The sequence below is a fragment of the Felis catus genome, chromosome B1, assembly GCF_018350175.1.
Source record: "Felis catus isolate Fca126 chromosome B1, F.catus_Fca126_mat1.0, whole genome shotgun sequence".
NCBI lineage: Eukaryota > Metazoa > Chordata > Mammalia > Carnivora > Felidae > Felis > Felis catus.
In genome coordinates, this window is record NC_058371.1 from 138,985,085 (window position 1) to 139,009,247 (window position 24,163).

Genomic DNA, 24,163 nt, shown 5'->3' on the forward strand with positions numbered 1-24,163 from the left:
TCTAACCCCATGTGATCTAATCTAGACACAAAAATGTTCTTCCTTCCATTTTATCTTACCTCAATCCTATTGATTATCCAAAAGTTTTGCGTGGTTCTCCTGGGTTTGTCAAAAGATAATACAAATGCATGGGTAGAGTGTGTGAGACCTTTTGTGATCTGACTTCTGTTTATCTCTCCTTCTTCATGCTTCACCCTTCGCATCCTGCTTCAGATATTTTGTGTCAGCAGGTCTAATCCCTTAGAGTTTCTCAAACTCATCCTGTCCTCTCTTAAATCCTTTTATTGTAGATGCCTCACTTTTGCCTGGATGTTTCCTTCTTCAGGACTTGTCTCAGCCATCACCTCATCTATCCAGCCTTCTAGATGTTTCTTCTGTAGACTATCAAATAATCTGGTGAAAACTTCTGTCATACTTTTTATCCCATTTAATTCAAATAATTTAATTATTTATTCCTACTATGATATTCTCAGTTCTCAGAAATTCTTGGAAGTTCTCAGAGTCAAGTCAATTTACCACAAGTCAAATCACTGGAAACAAATCATCAAAAGTCAGCTCCTTAGTGAACTAATCAAGTTTGAAATGGCTTAGAACTTCAGCTTCTTAAGGGCAAAGCCTTATATTATTAATTTAGGTGTACTCAATTCCTATTCTAGTGCCCAGCAGAGCTCGCATTCAATAAATGATCTCCCTAATATAATTTAATTACTAGTCTCTTTATGTCTCCAAACATTGTTAGTTCCAATGGCAGTGATTTTATTTTTTTCATGAAAAAACCATTTCCCAACAGTTCCATTTTAGAAGCAAAGTCAATATTCTGTAAGAATAATGAAGACATTTTCATGTCAAGAAGTGATTCTCTTTTCCAAAAATATTGAGCCCGTTTCCTTATCCTTTTTCTTTTTATATGATTCCCACTTCAGCCCATATAATTGCATTTTCTTTGGCTAAAAAGTCCCGCAGCCCAGGAGGGCATTCTGAGAACTTTCATGTGGTTATCATTTCTGGGAAAATCATTCCCCTGCATACATATGTTTGTCACGTTTGTCTTTCTCTGTCTGCCTAGGGTTCTGGGTTGACATTGTTTAGAGACTACAATGTTGTCATTTTCAAAATCAGAAAAAATAAGCAAATCAGAGGATGGGGAAACAAACATTGGAACATCCTTAAGGATCCATATCAACCATAGGAAAGCTATCGAGACTACAAGTATTTCATGGCCTAAAGATTATCTACAGCATTTATTGCATTGTATGTCATTGATAGACCCAGATGATACTGTTGCATCAGAAGATTTTTATGATAGCTGTCTTTCTATGGCCATAACATGATATTTACTCATTAGTACCATAAAGATAATTCAATAAAATTTGTTTCAAAAGTCTGAAGCACTCTTTTTAAAGAAGATCAGGTATATTATACTAGGCCCTCTTTAAACTGGTCAAGAGGAGATGACATAAAATGAGTGTGTTTTCTACACTTATTTATTCATTCCTCTAATGTTCCTCTGTTCCAACAAAAGAATTCTTGAGTATTTATTTAGTGCAATGACCTGGACTCATTCAAAGATAAAAGTCAAGATTCTTGTTGTTGAAAAACTAATAGATGTAATAAGGACAAGGCAACATTTTTGCATAAAGAAGATAGAAACTAAAACAAAATGAAGAGAAGAGATAAACGGCAAAGAAAGCACAGAAGAGAAAAATGACTCATTTCTAGCCACAGAAACCAGAGAAGGCCACTTGGAGGAGACGGAGACGGATTTCAAATTTGAAGGACGACCAGAATTTCAGCAAGTGGAGATGAAGGGGATGCACATTTCAGAAAAAGATGTGCCTAAGCACAATGGTGGGCAAGTAAGGCTCTGATTTGGGGAATGGCTTATAGACATTTCTTAGGTGTGTAATGGTGAAGGAAAATGGTGGAAGATGTCTGCAATGAAAGTATAAAGTCTTTTGTATGTAAGGTAGAGTCATTTGAATTATACTTGGCAGGTGAAGGGTGGCTACAAAGTCTTGAGTTGGAATAAGGGAGTAGGGATGTTCTTAAATTGATTAACCTAGCAGCGCATGCGTATTCACTTTCATTTGCTGCTGCACCAAATTACCACAAACTTAGTGGCTTAAAACAGTACAAATTATAGGTCTGTAAGGCAGAATTTGAGGCAGGTCTTGCTGGGCTAAAATCAAAGCGTCGGTAGGACTGCATTCCTTTCTGGAGGCATCAGGGGGGAATGTTTCCCTGTCTTTGCTTTTTCCAACTTCTAGAGGCTCCTTGCATTCCTTTGTCTCATGGCCCCCTTGTTCCATCTTCAAAACTATGCCCTTCTGATCCTTTTTATTTAGTCACATGACTAGTCTCTGATCACATGACAAAAAATTTCTTGATTTTAAGAATCTATGATTAAGGTGAGCTCAGTTGAAATCCATGATAATCTCCCTATCTCAGGGCCCTTAGCCTTAATAACATCTGCAAAGTCCCCTTTTGCCTTGTCAGGTGACAGTCACAGGTTCTGGGGATTAGGACATGAACATCTTTGGAGGCCAGTATTCTGTCTTCCACAACGTAGATGGGTCGACGCTAGGAGGAAACTTGTCCTGAGTAACTAATGAGGCTGCATTTGATCTAGCCTAGGCAAGGGATAGTACAGAACTGAACTAGGGTAGTGGTAGTGAGAATAGGAGACAAAGAAAGTGTTGATACAGGGATCAAAGATTTAATAGATGATCTCTGAAATGAAGTGATAGTTCCTGGGTATTGACAGGAATAGAAATGTCAGGAGAAAGACAAGGTTAAGAAAAAAACAATTATGAATTCCATTTTGAATTTGTTGAGCTTGATGTGCTAGTGAATTATTCAGGCAGAAAAATTCAACAGGCAGTTGGAAACATGCATCTGAAACTTGGGAGACAGGTTGAGGCATATAAATATTATGGTAAAGATGTAGGCCCCTATAACATGGGACTACATATACCTCTCTTGACTATGTGATACATCAACTTAGATATAACATCCTTACATAATGTTCATCATAAAAATAAAAAAAAACCAGATTGCATCTTGTCAAGTGAATGCAATTAATGGAGCAAAATTGGTAGTTCCCATATCAACTTATAATTTATAACATACTCTTATTTTATGTTCTTAGCTTTCACACTGATATGTAAAAATATGACTTGGCATTTAATATTTTTGCCCTAAACTTCACTAGATTTAGTCAATTTCTTTGGCATTTTAAAAAAGTAGTTACTTTTATTTCAAAGAGACATTTGAAAATCTCAAAGATTGCTATCTCAATGTAAGATCAGGGTATTGAGGTTTGCCTCTCGAAAATGCTAACAGTGGAGATAGGATCATCTGAATTTAATTTGGGGGTTTAGTCACCTCTTTCCTGGCCTTCTGCCTGTGCTGTTCTGCCATTGCTTACTGATGTTCCACCGAAATGAACAGAACATTAGGACATGTTTTATATTGGGCAATAGGAAGAATTCGGCACTTTGGGGTGTTTTGAATTGTTCAGTATCCATAAAAATGACAGCTGGAAAAAGACATTAGTGCTAGAAAAAGAATGTATCGTTTGAAGATGACTTTAACCTTATAAATATTTTCTTCTTTCAATATTTAATTGCAAGGGATTGTTTCAGGTATTCTATGAGTTAATTTAGCAAGGATGGATAGTATCCCTCTTCTTCATGTGAGGAAGCTGAAGCTTGGAAAATTAAATTATGATTTACTTAAAATAATTCTGCTAACATGGCACATGAATGCAGGTCTCCTGAGTCCACAGTCATTGGTTTTTATATTATACTATAGCTGTCTCTCAATCTTAGAAGCACAGTTTAAGGTTAGAGAATAATGCTGCTCGTGGCTGTTTGTTTGTTGTTTGTTGTCTGTTCCTCACTGGAAGGTAAGATCCCGGGGTTAGGGACTTTGACCATATTGTTTGCCACTCCAGTATCAGGGTGTAAGAAGATTGCCTGGCACATAATAAGTGCTTAAAAAGTAAGTATTTGCATTCAGGGCACTTGGGTGGTTCAGTCAGCTAAGTGTCCAACTCTCTATTTCAATCTTGGCTCAGGTCATGATCTCACAGTTCATGAGTTCCAGCCCTTCCCTGGGTTCTATCTACACTGATGGCACGAAGCCTGTTTGGGATTCTATCTATTCTTCTCTCTGCCCCTCCCCCACTTGTGTGCTCTGTCTAAACAAACAAACAAACAAACTTGAAAACTGTAAGCAAAAAGTATTTGTTCTCTGGCACTTCACGTTCTAGGACAGTTTCAGATGTAGGCCTTCAGGTGTGATGAGCTGCGTGCTGACCTTCGTCAAGGGGATGACTGAAGGAGGGCTCACAAACTAGTCCTCAGCCTATGAGAGCGGTACTCTGGTACGATACTCAAAACTATGTGACCTTAGCCAGAGAATGATGAAAGAGACGTGCCAGTAAAAAGCAGCTCAGAGTACTTAAAGAGCTTACGTAAACTGCAGGGGGTATACTATCAGAAGATGAGGTCGGGTCTTCTAAGGCTAAGGTCAGTGAAGGTTTCTGGAATGTGTTGGCATCTATGGTGGTGGAGAACGAAGGCATATGGTACCTTCTTGCTTGCATTTTTATAGCTATGGCTGGGCAGAGCTATGGTTAGCAATAACAGTTGCAGAATAATTTGGAAAATGTGTCTTTAGGTGCAGGTATCCAAAATCATAAGTTTTTATTACTTACATTTCCAAGAGCCCCTTGAAGTTTTTACTTGCTTGATCTGCTTCCCCTACCACCCCAGTGTATGTATATATGACTTTCTAAGTTTTCAGCTTCCTTAGTACACTTTTGAACTTACACCAGAATTCCTCATTATAACAGTTAATGCTTCTTAGAGTGATAATTTGAAAGGAACACTTACCAATTTAAAAATAATTGACAAATTAGGGGCACCTGGATGGCTTAGTCAGTTAAGTGTCCAACTGTTGATGTAGGCTCAGGTTGATCTTCATCTCCAGGTCTGTGAGTTTGAGCAGGTCTGTGGGATCTGCGCTGAGAGGAGGAGTCTTCTTGGGATTTTCTCTCCCTCTCTCTCTGCCCCTCCCCCATTCGTACTCTAAATCTCCCTCTCCAAAATAAACATTTAAAAAATAAAATAAAAAATAAAAATAACTGGCAAGTTAAAAACTAAGAATTTGTTTCATAAGTTCACTGATCTTTTAACTTTGACTAGTGCAATTTTTTTTTTCATTTTTACATGCCAGCTATGGAATAAATACACTGCCAAGAAAAAAGACAGAAATTATTTTTCATTTTTAAACATTACTTATTACATAATCAGATTAGCAAACACCTACTTATTTGATTTCCTGAAAGAAGTAACCACAACATATTACTGGCTGAATGTTTATATTTCTTCAGCAGGAAATTATTTCTGAGAAAAGGAAATCTTTCAAATGTTGGGGGTTTGTTGTTGTTGTTAAAAGCCACTTCAAAATTAAATGACGTATTATGCTTCCTTAGAAAGTGACAGTTGTGATCTGTAAAAAATAGTCATTATTAAAATAAGATAATATTAAAATCAGTGATAAGGATTGGGAGAGCCAAATCTGGTAGTATCCATGGATCCATTTTCCAAAGGGTACAGATAGAGCACATGAAATGGTAGAGAAATTAAGAGTCCAAACTAGCCAGGTAGAGAAAAGTAAAACTAAAAGCAGAGACTGAATGACGTGTAACATCACAGTGACCAGGTACCCACTTCTCAGGCTTCTGGAGGCTGAAACCCATCAATGAGGAGACACTGCTTGATTGCTTTATGTTTATTTGCTGATCATCCTTAACTGATAAACAGGTTCCATATTACTCTGCCAGTAACTTACAATTTATTTATTTATTTATTTATTTATTTATTTTTAAAATTTTTTTTAACCTTTTATTTATTTTTGAGACAGGGAGAGACAGAGCATGAACAGGGGAGGGTCAGAGAGAGGGAGACACAGAATCCGAAACAGGCTCCAGGCTCTGAGCTGTCAGCACAGAGCCCGACTCGGGGCTTGAACTCACGGACTGTGAGATCATGACCCGAGCCGAAGTCGGCTGCCTAACCGACTGAGCCACCCAGGCGCCCCATAACTTACAATTTAAAGCCTTCAAGGAGGCTGCTATGAAATGCTCTCACACTAACAGGACCTGCCACAGGTTTTCTAACCCCATAAACACGAAAACACTAAACCTAATAGAGTCTGGAGGGAACTACTGATCAAAGGCTGGTGAAGCGGATTGAGAAACATAATTTGTCATCAAAAGCAAACTTGTCGAACTGAAGGCAGATCTGGAGGTGGTTCATGAATCTACTCTCATGGCCTCACTACACAAAAGCCTGACTTATACCAGTAGTTCTCCATTGTGACAATTTTGCCAACCATGTGATTTTAGGCAGACATTTTCACTTGGCATAATTGTGGAGGAACTGCAACTAGCTAGAGGCCAGGGATATTGCTGAACATCCTACAACTCACAGGATATTCCCACTACAATAAAGAATTATCCAGCCCCAAACATCAGTAGTGCTGATGTTGAGAAACCCTGATCTATACTAACTAGAGAATTGGACAAGGGTCTCTCTACTGTATTGTCCTCTCCTTTCCCACCTTTATTTATCTTTTTTAAAGTTTATTTATTTATTTTGAGACAGAGAGAGAGAGAGAGAGAGAGAGAGAGAGAGAGAGAGAGAAAGCGCGCCAGTGTGAATGGGGGAGGGGCAGAGAGAGAGGGAGATCGAGAATCCCAAGCAGGCTCCATGCTGTCAGTGCAGAGCCCGACATGGAGGCCCAACTCACACACCGTGAGACCATGACCCGAGCTGAAATCAAGAGTTGGATGCTTAACTGATTGAGCACCCAGGCACCCCCTTCCCCACCTTTATTTTAAAAATAATGTCATCGTTTGCCCAAATAAAGTATTTCTTGAAACAGCTGAAAAAGCACAGAAGTCTTGGAACATCACTAGCACTGGCTCCTATTATTACTCTTTGAGATGGCTCTTAAGGCTTTTAAACATAACTTTAAGACTCTGAAGAATACAATTTAAAAAACACTGCTCTCTGACATGGCTACCACTGTTCTAGCACCCCTAAATAACTGGAAAAGAAGAAGAGGGGCTCCTTATAGTGGTATTTTTGTGGGCCCCATGTATAATACCCTTGGGCAGAGATAGGAATAATTTTGGTAAAACTGTCTGCCAGGAATATCAATTGTCATGGTATCCTTTGGCGTTTGGCATCATGAGCATATGAGAAAGTCCCACCTCAGCGAAGGAGAGCTACGCTATATACATGATATCTAAGGACAGCTACATGCATTCTGGTGTGGTTGAGGAACAGTTGGGAATAGAAAATCCAAGCAACATCCAAGTACAGAGTGAGTGGAGACAATGGACATTTCACCTGCTGTGGTAGCAAGCACAAGGTTTAGATAGACTTTACTTTATTGGAGAATTAATTAAAGAGCTAAAATTTATTAAGTATTTACTATGTGACAGGTGTTAGTAAAATCCTTACCTTAATTGCCTTTTAATCCTTATATGCTCCTGAAATTTGAAAAATTATATTAAAGATGATGTAAAAAAAATCATTGTCAACCGTAAAAAAAAAAGGAATGAAGATGAGCTTGCCCTAAATATATTAAAAGCTTTAAGAATAAAGAAATTAAAGCATGCAGTGACCCAGGAATACATAATATAGAGACACTAGAAATAAGCTAAAAAAAAGGAGTGAATTTATAATGATAAATTTGGGATTTAAAGTTAGTCAAGAAAAAATGGATTATTTTGAAAAATACTGGAGCAAATGAATACTTACTTGAGAAAAATTTTTATTAAATTTCTGTATCATTCTTTATATCAAAGTAAATCTCAAATGGACAAAAACGTACATCTAAAAAATGACCACAATCGTGTCAGAAGAAAATTTAAAAGTAATTACTATCTTGAAGTGGGGAAGTCTTTCCGTCATGAAGTACAACAGCTATGAATAAAAGCACCATTGAACTTGACTACTCAACACTTAAGTCCTTTTGCACAAGAAAACTTACCGTAGAAAACCAAATCACCATAAACTGGGAAAAACACTTGCATCACATATATCAGAAAAAAAAATGAGTTCTTCAGTATATCCCAAACTTTGCCAAATCAATTAGAAAATAAAGAACATAAAAAAATAACATCAAGCTAACAGGCAAAACCTAAAAAGATAGTAAAGGTATTAGATAAATATACAAAAATAAGCTTAAACTCACTTAAAATGAAAGAAATACAACTTAAAATTGCAATGGAATACAAATATTTACCTATCAGAGAAGCAGATATTGAAAAGATTGCTAGTACCTATTATCAATGGGTGGGGGGGAAGATGCACTTTGGTGTTCACTTTAGGGTTATGAACTGGTGCAACATTTTGGAATGTCAATTGGATAATATCTCTCAATGTTTAGACACACCTGCCTTTTGATCCAACAGTTCCATGTTCAGGAATTCCTCCTACATATATGTTCACTTCATTGCACATAATACGTGGGAAAAAATGTTAACAAAATCATAGTTGGTGACAACAGATACTTAAACATCATCAATACCAGAGTGGTTGAAAACATCATGGTACATCCATACACTGGAAAAACATGCAGTTTTCAGAAAGACTGAAATATGTTCACGCCCATTGAGTCTTCATTTTGTTTAAATGCCTAAAACAATAGGTACCCAGAAGGCTCTTAGTAAATATTTGTTGAAGCGAGTGGATGACCCCATTCTATGTGTGGAGCAACAGGGAACTACATAGAGTGATGATCCCAAGTATTATAAAAAAAAAAGCCACATATGCATGCATGCATCCATGCGTGCACGCTTGCACGCACTCATAGAGTTTTCTGGAGAAACAAACTGTCAGCAGTAATATCTTTTCTGAAGTGGAATAAGTATCAGGAAGCAGGGCTGGACGTAGGGTGAGGTGAATAAGGTACCCAGGGTACAAATTTGAGGAAGTAGCCTGAGATGGTCTCCTTAAATTGTGTGTTAGTTATCTCACTTGTCTTACCCTATCCCTGACCTGTGAGGAAGGAACTTCACTTTTATCTATGTTTTCAATTCCGTTTGAATTATTTCCTATGTGAATGCAACTGTAACTTTGTAATTAACAAGAGGAATAAACAAGAAAAAAAAGCTTCACAAAATTAGAATTAATTGGGATTTCATGGTATAAGAGGACAGAGGGTGATATTGAAACATTTTAAAAATAGAGCTAAGAATAATTGTCATAAATGTTGCTACAAAACTAACTTTAATTTTAAATGAATATTATTAATAATAACCAAGCTTTATGCCACCAGATTACACTAATAAACACTGAAAAATGTTAGGAGTGGTAATGAGATGGCTACTCGTTTATCAGACAAATAAAAACAGAAATAAAGCAGGGTTGATATTTTGAGTTTCAGGGAAGAAAAATAGGATTCAAGTTTTAAGAAAAAGGAAGTCGAAGGTTCTTTTCCTTTAGTAAAGGTACAATCCATGCTGACAATACCCATGGAGAATAGCAAAAGAGGAATTTCAAAATCAATTAAGCAAAAATTGTTAGATTTACAAGCATTAAAACTGTTTTTGGTAAAAAAAAAAAATCTTGGTCACATCTTTGTTAGCCTTTGATGCTCCAAAACACATGCATTCATACATATGTACATACATACATGAATTTATATATAAAACAAGAAATACAGGTCTTGGATAATATGTTATTAAAGCTTAAATACATATTAAAATAAACAACATGCAGGTTTTTTTCAACCATCTGTGGAACATTAAATTAAAAAAAAATAAAGCTAACTGTAAGCTAAGTTACAAGAAAATAAGAATAAAATCCTCAAAATAGGGACTGTAAAGGCAAGGTTCTTTGGCAATAATGCAATAAAATTAGAAATCATGCTCAAAGCATAGATAAAAATAAATATGTTTACTTTGAAATTACAACAAAAACCAGCAAAAATTTTAGGCTAGAGGCAAATGCAAATAGTGCAAATATGGAATATGTATAAAATAAGAAAAATGAGAACAATAATTCTCAAAATTTGTCTATTGTGGCCAATGGTGTTCTCAGAAGGAAAAATTTTGTGTTAACGGGTTTTGTTATTTTTAAGAAGCAGAAATAAAAATAAATGACTAATTACATTTCAAAATTTGGGGAAAAACAATAAAACACGCATTGAAAAAGGCATGAAGAAGGATCTGATGAAAAATAAAAATAGAAACAAAATTAATGCAAAACAGAATCTGAATCAATTCAAAAGCAAATGGTAGGTACTTTAAAACCAAATTTCTTATAATTAAGAGAAAAGGTATAATTAAGATAAAAGGTATTTTAAAAATAAGAATTAGACATTTGATATCACAAAAAAGTACACAGGGAATATATTATAAATTCTGTACCATTCTATGAAAACATACGAAAAGATTTCAATGAGGTAGATTATTTTTCTGAGAAAAACTTAACATTCAAAATTGCTCAATAAATAGAAAACAGTAATTTCTCTAATAAAAAGTAATCAAAATTTTGTCTTCTGAAAAGCTTTGAGCCATGTGGTTTTACTGTTGAGAGTTATGTCAAACTTTAATAAAAAGATAATCCAGATATTTACATAAAAACTTTTCTGAAATATGGAAAAATCCAAATTAACTTTGTTTTTTTTAAATCTGTTAAAGATAGCATTTTTTAAAAAAGTATATTACTTTAAGAGAATGAAGACAGAAGCCATAGACTGGGAAGAAATATATGCAGAACAAATATCTGATAAAGGCCTCGTGTCCATAATTTATAAGGAACTCTTAAAACTCAATAATAAGAAAACGGGGAAAAAGAGAAAAGAGGGAAATAAACCACAAAAGACTCTTAAAGATAGAGAACAAACTGAGGGCTGATGGAAGTTGGCGGGTGGGGGATGGGCTAAATGGGTGATGGGTACTAAGGAGAGCACTTGTGATGAGCTCTGGTTGTTGTCCGTAAGTGATGAATTACTGAATTCTACTTCTGAAACCAATATTGCACTATATGTTAACTAAATAAAATATAAATAAAAAATAAATTAAAAGAAGACAATAAAAAAAACTGTGCAAAATATCTGAACAGATAGTTTACCAAAAAGATATACAGATGGAAAATAAGCATGTGAAAAGATGCTCGACATCAGACGTTGCTAGGGAATTTCAGATTAAAACAACAATAAGATAACATTACACACCTAGTACAATGGCTAAATTTCAAAACACTGACAACACCAAGTGTTGTGAAGTATGTAGGACAATAGGGGCTGTCATTCACTGCTGGTTGTGTAGCCACTTTGGGAGACAGTTTGACAGTTTCTCACAAAGCTAAACAGTCTTAAAACCATATGATCCAGCAATCATATTCCTAGATATTTACTCAAATGAGTTGAAAACCTACGTTCACACAAAAGCCCGAGCATGGATGCTTATAGAAGTTTTACTCAAAATTGTCAAAACTTGGGAGCAACTAAGGTATCCTTTGATTGGTGTATTGATAAAATGTGGTGCATCCATCCAATGGGATATTTTCAGTGATAAAAAAGACATGAGCTATCAGGTCATCAAAAGAATGGAGGAAACTTAAATGTATATTGCTAAGTTAGAGAAGCCAATCTGAAAAGGCTGTATGCTGTATGATTCCATAAATGACATTCTGGAAAAGGCAAAACTACAGACAGTAAAAAGGTAGGTGGTTGTCAGAGATTAAAGGAGGTAGAGGGGGAGAGATGAGTAAGTGGGGGGCACAGAGGATATTTAGGGCTTCTGGTAGACACAAAATAGTATGTATTTATCAAAACACATAGAACTGAACAACGCCAAGAGTGATCCCTAATGTAAACCATGGACTCCAGTTAGTAATTTTTCAATATTGATTAATCAATTGTAATTCATATAGCACACTAATGCAGGATACCAATAACAGTGGAAACTAAGTGTGGAGAAAGGAGGTATATGGAAACTATATTTTTCAGGTCAAATTTTCTGTAAATCTAATACATCTAAGAAAACAAAGTCTATTAATTTCAAAAAAATTTATAAAATTCAATAGCCAATGTCCATAAATAAATTAGAAAAGAAGGAAAAATAAAACAACTATATATATAGAAAGCATTTTCATAAACAGAATTGCAAAAGTCTCAAATAATAAATGAGTAAACCAATTTGGACAGTTTATTGAAGAAGCCACTCAAGAAGCATTTTTTACCTGGAATGTATCTCAAAATTTATACATGCAGCATATCATCTAATTTTATTTTATTTATAAAAATAATTTCAATTAATGGCAAAACTTCGTTTGGAAGGAAACACTGATGTCCATTTCTGGTTAAGTCTCAAAACAAAATTGGGAATAGGAGTATATTTCCATCCAATATTAAAATATTAATATTAAATCGAGTCAACATCATACTTAATGGTTTCTAATAAAGTGTGTTTATAGTACGAGTTTCAAGAGATTTAATAGTACATATTTCTTCCCAGCTCATAATCCTTCCTTCTCTAGAAACAGGCCCTTGAGGAACAGGGATGGACCTCTAGGTGTTATGACTACCTTCTGACCTTGACCACTGCTGATTGATCCAGAGATAGACACCTGACCTTCCTGAGGCTGATTAAGTTTGCTCTCCTGACAGACAGACACTGGGAAGTAGTTGTAACTCAGCTTTATAACTGGAAGTGTGTGCTAGTTAGACTTCCAGAATTCCTTTTTATTTTTCTTTCCTGAGTCTTGATTTTCAACTCTGTTGGATTCTAGTACATTCTTCTTTCTGTTTAAATGTGTGAGATGTTTTTGTGTGTGTGTGGCTTGCAAACAACAAAAAACCTCAAGTAATACAGACACTAATAGGTGTTTTATGGTGAAAATGGGGGGATGTTGATTAGTGGACAATTTGGGAACTTAGACTAAACAAACTGAAATCTCTTTATTTTGGAACTTCTCAGAGTCAATAATAGGTCACTTATTCAATCACAGAATTTTTCTTGGAAGAAGATACTTTTAAAAGACTAGTATGCTATGGAACATACTTAGGACAATACTTCCCAAGTGGTATTCCCAGTAAATCAGCAGCAGCATCTCATGACAGTATGATTCCAGAAAGTCTTGGCCAATTCATGTAGCATCTACAACAATCTATTGGTAGCTGAGGGGAAAATCCATTCACAATAGCAGCTGCAACAGGAACAATAAAATCATAAGATCCCTCAGATTCCTTTTTATTCCAAACTAATGGATTTCTTGAGGGAAGCACTTATTTGTTGTTATGCCCCTAGAAATGTATCTGGGTCGCACTTGGTCCTTCATAAATAAATGAGTATATATTTCCTTTTAATTTCCTTGAGATTAAGAAAGTTTATGGTTACTATCTGTGGTTGAAAGCATATTATTCTGGGAGCTACAATAACATTGAAGAAGTTGGTCATATATCAGATAGCTTTGATTATGTAATTGTTTATCCCAGACAATTGTGTTATAAAACAGGAAGCATACAAAGAGAATATTCATCCTATTGCTACTGCTGCTTTGTCTTCTGTTGTCACCACCAGTGAAAAGGGAGAAATGAATTGCTGCTCTATGATTGAGTACCTGAGCATCCCAGACTTTTCCCTTTCCTCTCTCCCACACTCTCTGCTCCATTCAACTGGATGGATTGCTGTGTCCCAGAATTACCTGCTTTTCTGAAGATTCTCATTCATTCACAAGGTTACATAGTGGCTGTAATTGTGGGGAATATATTCTGTACAGTCTGACCATTTTAGATTTTAAATTTTAATAGGAGCTGGGCTCCTGAGTAAAGCTGGGTCAAGTGTCCCTTCTCTGGATTCTGGACTTGGGGAAAAGAGAGAGGAGAAGGGAGGGAAGGGATGAGGGAGGGAGAGAAGGAGACAGGGAGGAAAAGAGGGAGACAAATGAAGGAAAGGAGGGAGGAAGGAGAAGAGAGGAGAGGAGAGGAGAGGAGAGGAGAGGAGAGGAGAGGAGAGGGGAGGGGAGGGGAGGGGAGGGGAGGGGAGGGGAGAGGGGAGGGGAGGGGAGAGGGGAGGGGAGGGGAGGGAAGGGAAGGGAAGGGAAGGGAAGGGAAGGGAAGGGAAGGGAAGGGAAGGGAAGGGAAGGGAAGATGGAAGAAAGGAAGTTGTGTGTCTGTTGAAAGGCAGTTCTGTTGGAAGAGAAAAATGATGCACTGAGGAACACAATAATGAGATAGAGCAGTAGTTCCCATAGTGTTCAACTTTGATTATGATTATATGATTTTTCCTAGGATTCAGACATATTCCTTTCTTTAGCTCTGGGAGACACCTCCATGTTTTTATAATAACGATTCAAATTGGATTTCTGTCACTTGCAAGCAGAGTCTTGGATAATACACTTAAACTGTCATTTGGAGAAAATTACACTTAACTTACAAAGCTATTCTATTCAGCTGAGGGAGTCTATAAATAGATTAGAAAAACAGCAAGGGAAATCATAGATGTTTTGGATTTTGAAGAGACCTTCAAGAGCCAGAATCTGGAGAGATAAAGTGATTTGGCCAATTACCATCATCAGTTTGCCAAATAGTCTGGTTCTTAATGCTCTTTACTTTTTATTGCATTGCTCAATTTCTTGTTTCATTTCCTTTTGGTCGGCTTGCTCATTCTTTGGTCCTGTGTCTTTGGCACACTGCTCTTCTGCTGATTCTCACATACATTTCACATATTCCCTTTCTTTGGCCCTGCATTTCACTCTTAGTATCAGGTTAAATTACTTTCTTAGTGTATCCTGTACTCAAACATAACAGTTCTCTAATTGCTCTCTAGTCTTCACTGGGTTTAAGTCACCTTAATGAGCTTCCATGAAGGGAATTTCTAGTCTCCAATAATTGCATTAGTTTGACGTTAGAACTGTGACCTCAGAGCAAAATAAGACATGAGAAATATACTCGATACAGTCAGATGCCACTTAAATATTTATAGGTGTTGTGACTCTGCTGATAGAAATATGAAAACAATGCAAAAACAGAATGAAACCTTACATAGATTCACTGAATTTCAGTTGACCTGGGTGGATGCTACAAACTCAAAGCAGACTGTAAAATCAGGTACAACAATATGTGAATCCAAGGCTCTTATACAGCAAGGCAACCCACATTTGAAAGGCATGACATTGGAACCCTCAGAGATCTAGACGTGGCTTAGCATTGGCTGAAAGGGTCTAATCATGAGAAAAATATCCTGGATATTTTTGGTCTACATCCCAAGGTAAGGGGTGAATCGTATCCCTACAGAATTCATGGTTGAGGTCTTATCCCCCAGTCCCTCAGAATGTGACTGTACTTTGAGACAGCCTTTGAAAGAGGTAAATTAAGATGGGGTCATTAGGGTGGACTCTAATCCAATCTGGTGTTCTCATAAGACGAAATTTTGCTATGTGAACAGACACCAGAGAGATACCTACACAGATGAGACCATGAGAAGAAATAGCAAGAAAGATGCCATCTGCAAGTAAAGAGAGAGGCCTCAGCATAAATCAAACCTGCTGACACCTTAATCTTGGTTCCAGTCTCTGGAAATTTAAGAAAATAAATTTATGTTGTTTCAACCACCCAATCTCTGGTATTTTGTTAAGGCAGCCCTAGCAAATGAACACATCCCATAATCCAACTCAAATCTCCATGCAGTATTTACTAGAAGTAAATTCAGTTCAGAAGCTAATGTAAAAAATTATTTGTGATGAAATAATTGATTTTTTAGAGTCTTAGACCTTGGGATTAATGATAGGAATAGTCTGTAAATATATTAAGTATTTTAAATATTTTATAAATACCCATACTTAAAAATATTTAAAATAGTTAAAACATTTATGAAACACTGGCATATACTCTCCAATTTAAATTGTGATATTTGAATAATTAATTTAGACATGATTTCAATTAAGTTTTATAAATTTACAAACCATACTGAAACTTTTAAGAGAACATGAGACTTTATACATTTAAATTATTAAACTTATAAGAGTTATGTATATGTATATGAAGGCTTATTTGCTAGTTCAATTTTGAAATAATTAGAAAATTGAATGTAATGGAGATCACAAATAAAATTTAAAATATTTAAAGAAATTTAATTAAACTACAAAAGAACTCATAAAATGACAGTAAAAAATTTCACTGTCTATAGATAGAACAATAAAATTTATGCAAATACTTAGAATATAAGTAACTAGAGTTTTGAATTTATAAATGTAATAAATAAAATACTTACTTTATTTCAAAATAATCTCAGAATTACAGAAATAGTATAGCACAAAGACCTTTCCCCCCCGAAATATTTGTAAATAATTTGCTGACATGATGCCTGTTGACTCCCAAATGCTTTAGTGTAATTTTCCAAAATCAAGGATATTTTCTCATATAACCACAACATAATCATCAAAAGTAGGACATAGACATTTTACATTACTACATTTTACATTACTCATCTTCAAAAAAATTCGAATTTCACCAATTGTCCCCAAAAACCCTTTATAGGATAAAAATGTAATTCAGAATCATGGGTTGCAGTTAATGATCACGTGCCTCTAGTTTCCTTCAATCTGAGACAGTTTCTCAGTCTTCTGTTTTCAAGAACTTGACTCCTTGAAGATCTCAGGCCAGTTATTTTGCATAATGTCCACAGATTTTTTTTTCCTGAATTTTCTCTTGATTATATTCAGGTTATGTAAATTTGGCAGGATTATTACAAAAGTGATGAGGAGTTCCTGTGTTCATATTACTTGGTGGGGAACAAATTCAGTTTGCCTCATTACTAAACACATTCTCTTTGATCACTTTTTGAAAGTGGTGTCTTCCAGGTTTTTCCATCATTCCCTCTATAACTAATACATGTTTTGTGGGAGATACTATGTAAATATCCTGTTCTTCATCAAACTTTGCTTTTATTCCTTTCTGTGGATCCTTATGGGCTCATAATTTCCTGCTTTCTGTTGTTTTCATTATTTTGATGCCCAACCTTTCTCAGGTTCGGCCAATGGGAACGTTTCCAAGGTGGATTCATTATTCTTTTGACAAATCCCCTTCATTTTTCAAGAACTTCTTTGATTTCTGGTACAAAAAAAATATTCTCGCCTTTGTATTTTCCCTGTCTCAGCCCAGGACATTTTCCCAAGGATCGCTATTTCCTTTTGGTAGAAAATGGTGGTGACAAACTAAGATCTGGGTGCTATATGTGCTCATCCATATAGGGTGTTGTTGCTTTGAGGCCCTCTCTTTGAACTGAGTGAGGGAAGATGTATATGTACATACATTAACATACATTCTGTATCTGTTGTATATATTGAAAATGATAAGATCACACCAAAATATCTCATTCTAATTTAACACCACTCTACTCATTCTGAGTGGATCTACCATCTCATGTCGGGCCATCAGTTTCCTGCTGAATACACCTTGCTCACCCCATTGGAACTCTGACACTCTGCTCTGGGCTTTCCCATTCCCACATAGTGAGCAGATTTCTACCTTGCTTGGCCCAGCTGATTGCCTTAGTACTAGGTTGTTTAGAATGGGAAGAGAATAGAAAGAAGAGGAAGAAACTAATATTAATTGTTAAACCACAAGTGACCTCTGAATAATATCTTTTCTGCACAAAAGCCATCCGCAAGGGCACATTAGGAAAGCATGATTTTCTCTAATGAAGTCCTCACTTCTCTAAAATCTTTCAGTTTCTCTTAGATTTCATTGTCATGGGGTGCATATTGTCCAGGCACATAAACATATCAAACACTTCATTCATTTTATACATCATGTCATGGGACATTTCAGAATTTATTTACTCATTTAGGTCTATTGAAAACTTTGCATTTATATTTTTTTACTCTTGTTCTTCAATTTCAGACCTCTCATCGATATTCAACAAATTTAGTAGACAGCACTGCCACATGGTATGAGTTTTGGTCCACTATATTTGGCAACAGTAGGACCTGGAACATTTTTGTTTTGGAAGATCTGAGTTACAATATAGTCACTAATTACTATATCTTTAAAGTAGCAAGAAGATTCTCTCCCATGAACTGTTGCAGTCAGCTTCAGTATTTAGGGTAAAAAATTAAAAAAAAAAACTCAAATGGGATTAATATCTATACCACACAAAGACAGTCAAGATTATGGTTTTCTTTCTAATTTCTTTATCAACTTTTATTATTCTAATTTGCCTTCCAGCTACAGAGCTCATTTATTATTCTAATTTGCTTCTGGTTACAGCATTCATTTAAATTTAGCAAGCCCATTAGGGGGGCCATCTAGCATGTTGGTAGTTAAGTCTTTCTTCTGGAAATGTGGTCAAAAATGACAGCTTGAATGTAGAGGTCTGTCTGGATAGGGATTCTAGTAGAGTTGTCACCCGGGGGAACCTAAAATATATAAATCATATTGTCAATCAGTCCAGTCAATACAGATGATGGGCATTAAATGAATTTTCTTCTTGCTTCAATGTTATAGTAAACAGAACAAAAAGTGCTATGGCCATGGAGACATTTTCGTGTTTCCTCTCAGATTCTTTTTCTTGAGAGTAGTGATAATTCCAATCAGAAGCTTTAAGTCCCTGGGCTGTGACATTGCTGAAAATATCTAGGGTCAAAACAGTCTCCAAGGCTCATGCTTATCTAGACTCTACTAAACCCCAAGGGTCACTAACTCTGTAGAATTTCCAGTGAAGGACTTTGTAAACGCATGTGATCACAAGTTAATAAAACTAAAAGAATCCTATCCTAATTTCAAAGATTATCCAATAAAAAATGAACTCAAGTTTGGAATTGATTCAGACTAGTGGAAGTACCTGACCATAGTGGGTTTAATGAAAAGCTTCTGCTCTGTTTTAAAAACTATCTGAACTGCTTTTCCCCACCTTCAAATTATAATCTGTGAAAAAAGATTTGCTCCTTTTACCTTATTCAGGATAGTCTGATAGGCTTCTACAGGGCTCCTGTGGGAACGAGTATTCACTAATGTGGTATTGATAAGAGAGAAGAGAGAGATTCTGAAAGAGTTGGTAATATCTACAAGTAGAAAATATTATTCAATGCACAAAAGAATGAAGTTACTTGCTCTTTCTTCTTATAGGAAGAGATGATAAGACATTTAGATGTGGGACTGGAGGAAAGTTTTGGTCCTGCCTTGTTCTTGTGGTACTAATTTCTTATGCTAGAGAAAAAATATATTGGACCCATCTCTTATTAAGTAGAGTCAGCAAAACTGTAAAGACTGAAATGGGCAAATAAAAATAGTGGGTGTCCTGAGTGACTCACCCAGCCAAGTTTTTTCTGCCTTTCATTATTTTTTGTGTTATTTTACAACTCTTTAAGATGTGGAAAACTTGATATAATGCAAAATATTCTTGTCTAAAAAGATGCAAATTAATTGTACCCAGTAGAATTCAATTAAGTAGTCCCCTGCATTGAGTCCTATTTTGCATCTATTTGTAAATTAACTGCAGTTTTTCTTATTCCCTATATAGGTTTTGCTCTTGGAATTCTCCTCTGAATTGCTTGCAACTTCCTACTGGTTCCCTCTGTAATTAGTAAATTAAATAAAATAGTTGGCACATTCATTTCATATCTGTATGAGAGTCATATCATTTTTATATGAGAGTTATATCCTTTTAAGAAAAATTATTTCGGAAACTACAATGCCCAGTGCATTCACCTGATGGCTGAGGAACCTGTATTGTTGGAGGAGTGCTGTACCTCATGCATGACATAAGTCAGGGCATTTCTTGGCTCCAAGAGGTAAATTCTCTGTTGTAACAGAACTTTCACTTTGCTGATCCTCTGTTTCTTTACATATTTTCCATTTTACTACTTTTGTGTTTTGTTTTTGTTTTTGGAACTTTTACAATCAATAAATTATTCCCTACTGGTGACAGTAGTGATTCAGAATTGGGATTTGTGGCCAAAATTTTGTGATCTCTGTAAATGGAGTAATAGATTATAGAGATTTATTCTTTCTTGGATGTAAGACAACAGAGAATCTGATTTATTAGTATTTTATTTTATTTGTCTACTTGTGTATTTTGAGCTCAAATTAAGGATCTGGTGCTTATCAGGAAAGGAAACAACTTTTTGATATATGGACTGATAATTTCTTTGTTTACTTTTGGCCTGTGGCTAATGTTAAAATTCCAGGAAAATGAGGAAATCAAAGTTTTGATACTTGATATATGCTATATGTAAAAGGTTATTCTTATAGAAACTCAGAAATATTTCAGACATTTAAGTTCATGCAGTTAAGGTAAATTTTTGGCAAATTAGACGAGTCTAATGATTTTGGTATAAAAAAAATCTTGTAGTCTAATTTATCAGTGTTGGGTGTAATATAAGCTTACATTCTATTCTGCTTGGGTTTGCTTTTCTTAAATTTATTCAGGTATACTGATCAAATAAGCTAACATTATTCCTACACAATATTTAAGATAATGAAAAATGTAAATTTGTATTCAACAAAATCAAATCATTATTCTGATAACTTTATTTCAATGGTAATTAGGTTTTATTTTTAGTATGTCAGCTAGAAATTAATTCCCAAGATCTTTATAGATAACATAAAACCTTGGCCTGCTATTAAGTTGAATTATATAATGAATATTCATTTGATATCTAGATAATTTCTAAGAGAGAATACTGATCATTTAATGCCTAATTATTAGGCATCATTTTAAATTTATATACTTTTGCTTATATCTCATGAAACATTCCCATTTTGTCTCTTTAAAAAGGTATGTATGTGGCTGAAAAAAGTTGCAGCATAAACTTGGCTTTCTGTTAAAATGCTTTTGGAAGAGAGACCATTGTTAACTTTCTACCTCTAGTTTTCTCTATGAAATAGAAGTTACTTTACACTATATATTAACTAACTTGAATTTAAATTAAAAAAAGATGTTCTATACACACAATATTGCCATTGACAAATACATGATTTTATTATTTCCTTAAAAAAAAACCCCAACAAATAAAGCTGATAGGAATAACAACAGAAGAAATAGAAGTTACTTTGGTTAAAAGTTTCAATTAATATGAATGATTGAGTTACACTAAGTAATAGGGACAGACTAATACCACTGTCTATGGGCTTTTGTATTCCAAAGAGAAAGTAGTTTTGTCTTATAGAGGAGGTTTTATAGTAGTGGTTTTATATATACTTATACACTGTATAAATATATACAGTAGTGTTTTCCAGGCCTTATTTTTTTTTCTTTTTGCTCCTTTTCAGAACCCCTATACAATCTTGAGACTTACTGGGGACTCCAAAGAACTTTTATGTGGGTTATAACCAACATATTGGAAGTTGAAATTGAGAAATTTTAAAATACTTACTGATTCACTTGATGAGAGCAACGATGAATGTGAATTAAAATGTTAACAGAAATAACATCTTAATATTAATATAAAAATTATTTTGAACTACTGGATACACTGAGAATTGCTTTGATAGAAAAATCAAAATAAAGGGAAAATTTGGAGATAAAATTTACTTGCCTTGGTTTATAGGCCTTGAGTTTGTAAAGAAGTGATGAAATGTACTAAAATTTTAGTAATGCTTGCCTTATCTTGGTGGGCTTGCTTTCTTTATTTACTGGTTCATTCCTTTGCCTACTATACAAAAGATTTTTTTTTTTCTTTTTGACCTTCTGTGTAATCTCTAGATAGCAAATATTCTGCATCTTATAAGAATATTTTCCTGTGCTTTATATTGAATTTATTACATTCTTGATTAAGAAAAAGAAAGAAAAGAGCAAAGAACAAAAATTCCTCACTTATAAAAAAATAAGGTCTTTACAATCATTTTAATGTCCATATTTATTTAAAATGTTTTATTATTTTAAATGTTTATTTAATTAAATATATAACTCTGTATTATATGATCCTATCTTAATAAATGTCCAAATATCCTCTGACAATTTTTTTTTCTAATTTTTGCTTTCCCATCATTGGATTCTAAGTATAGAAAAAATTAAACGAAACTTTACACCTACTTTATACTTACTTTCCATGACCATTTAGTTATTTGCATAGGTTCCATTAGAAGCTGTTAATTTTGTTTTTTAATCAGGGTGTAATTATACAAATGGAAAAACCGAGGTTTTGCTTGCAATGTCGCATTTGAAAATAATGCTCACTTAATCAGGTAGGAACAGCCATTCTTCAGGGATTAAGTTTGACTTTACTTATGGAAGCAATGCCTACAAAGCCCTGGCCTACTTCTTGGCTTAGAAAGTCTAAGAATATTATATATTAAATAGATGTAACCTTAGTATATTTGGGGGACCTTGAGAAAATAGGAATTTACCCAAATTTATAGGTATTTCAGGTGAAATACGGTGGAGAGCATTTCTTGGGCTTGGTTTCCTAGCCTCAGGTCAACAAATAATAGAGGGTTTTAAAAACCCAATTTGAGATTCCTTATGAAAATTTCCAGACACAATTTAATTTAGTATTTGTTCAAAGTTGTATGGTTTTAGAGTTTACAAAGGAAACTTAAGGTGTCCTATATGGTAAAATAACACTTTCACTGCATTTATGTAAGCAACCAGGCAAATCTAATGGCACCAGTCTTATTTTATAAGAATAATCATTCTTTGAATTTATTATGCTAAAAAGAGGAAAGGAGACTGTCAGAAAAAAATTGAGAGAGACTCCGAAATGGGAAAAAAAACAAATAGCAGCTATCATGACTATTCACTCATGTAGGTTTTCTCATCTTTAACTGGTATTACAAACCTGTAAATTGTAGAAATCTGATAATAATGCAAATAATTCATGTCCATATAAATGCAAAGTAGTGTTCCTTAGAATGCACCTGATTTTTGCATTGATGTTGACAGGCCAGTTTTGTGTCTATTTGTAAATTCATTTCAGAATTTCTTATTCCCTTTTCACATCACTGCCCTTTGAATTCTTCTTCACACCAATCTTAACATTTTACTGGTCGCCATTAATTAATGAGTTAAAAATCTTTGACACATGTTTATTTTATGTCTATATGAGAATCACGATTCTACCTTCTGTTAAAAATTATTCCTTAACAACACATAATAAGAGTTCTAAAAACAATTTTACATATACAACAACAATAAATGATGCCATTGGTTGAGAAAATTCAGTATTTAGGAAAAACTCTGATTTCAAATTCACAGCACTGTTAGGAGTTGCTAAAAGACTTCTACCTGAAGGTCATTACTAGTTCCCAAGAGAGATGGGACTCCTAGCCAAATATAAAATAGAAGTAAAACAAGTTATTGGGATAAGATCAACAGGTATAAATTACTGAGAAATAATACTTGATGGAACAAAGTAAAAAGATTCCAATATTACTCCATAAAATCCTAGAAAAATTACAGATTTAAACAACATATCAAGGAAACCATAAACTAATCTAGAAGGAAATATAGGTCAATATTTGTTTCAGTCTTAATGTAGAAATCTTTTTAAATATAGAAACGCAGAAGAAATCAGAGAGGGAAATTAATGGTTTGAACTATAAAGTTTAAAGTAAAAAAAAAAGTTAAAAGTAAAGTTTATAAAAAACTTTATAAAAAAAGTAAAAAACTTTATAAAAAAAGTAAAAAAACTTTATTAAAAAAAGTAAAAAAAGTTCATAAAGTTTAAAGTAAAAAAAACCCATTAAGTTAAAAAATAGATAACTAAAATATAATATGTCACTAAAAAGTATGATAGCCAAAGGTTTCCTACCTTTTATATATAGAATACTTAAAATTCGATTAAAAAAAAAAACCTTGCTAAAACTCTATATAAAAGTGTGTAGAGGACAATAACAATTACAGAAGAATTATAATATGCTAACATGCATATGAAAATGTTCATCTCTAATAACAATAAAAAAGAAAATGAAAATGACTCCAAATAAAGGTGAACTATAAAATCAACAAGCTTAAAAAGTATGCAGAATAAATAGGGCATGGTGAATGGTCAGCCTTCAATAGTTTAGTAAACTGATATTGACTCATGCAAAGTACTTTGCCAGTATCTCTATAAGGCTTTACTATATATGTATCTATCTTTTCATGAAACATTTTCCAAGTTAAGAATCCATCTTAAAGATTAAATCAGAA

The 24,163-nt window shown here is 34.4% G+C and overlaps 1 protein-coding gene and 1 long non-coding RNA gene across 4 annotated transcripts in view; one reads left to right on the plus strand and one right to left on the minus strand.

Moving 5' to 3' along the window:
* Nucleotides 1-4,205: 4,205 nt before the first annotated feature.
* Nucleotides 4,206-19,650, plus strand: LOC111560172. Its single transcript, XR_002741850.2, has 2 exons — nt 4,206-4,532; nt 19,553-19,650. It is a non-coding gene; the product is annotated as an uncharacterized LOC111560172 (long non-coding RNA).
* The window catches only part of CFAP299 (cilia and flagella associated protein 299), a 586,991-nt gene continuing 581,029 nt past the window's right edge, over nt 18,202-24,163 (minus strand). For all 3 annotated transcript variants that reach the window (XM_019829323.3, XM_003985248.5, XM_045056173.1), the window contains exon 6: nt 18,202-18,449. In XM_019829323.3, coding sequence (XP_019684882.1) covers nt 18,354-18,449 — 96 coding nt within the window. In that variant the 3' untranslated portion in view covers nt 18,202-18,353. The remainder of the gene's footprint in view (nt 18,450-24,163) is intronic.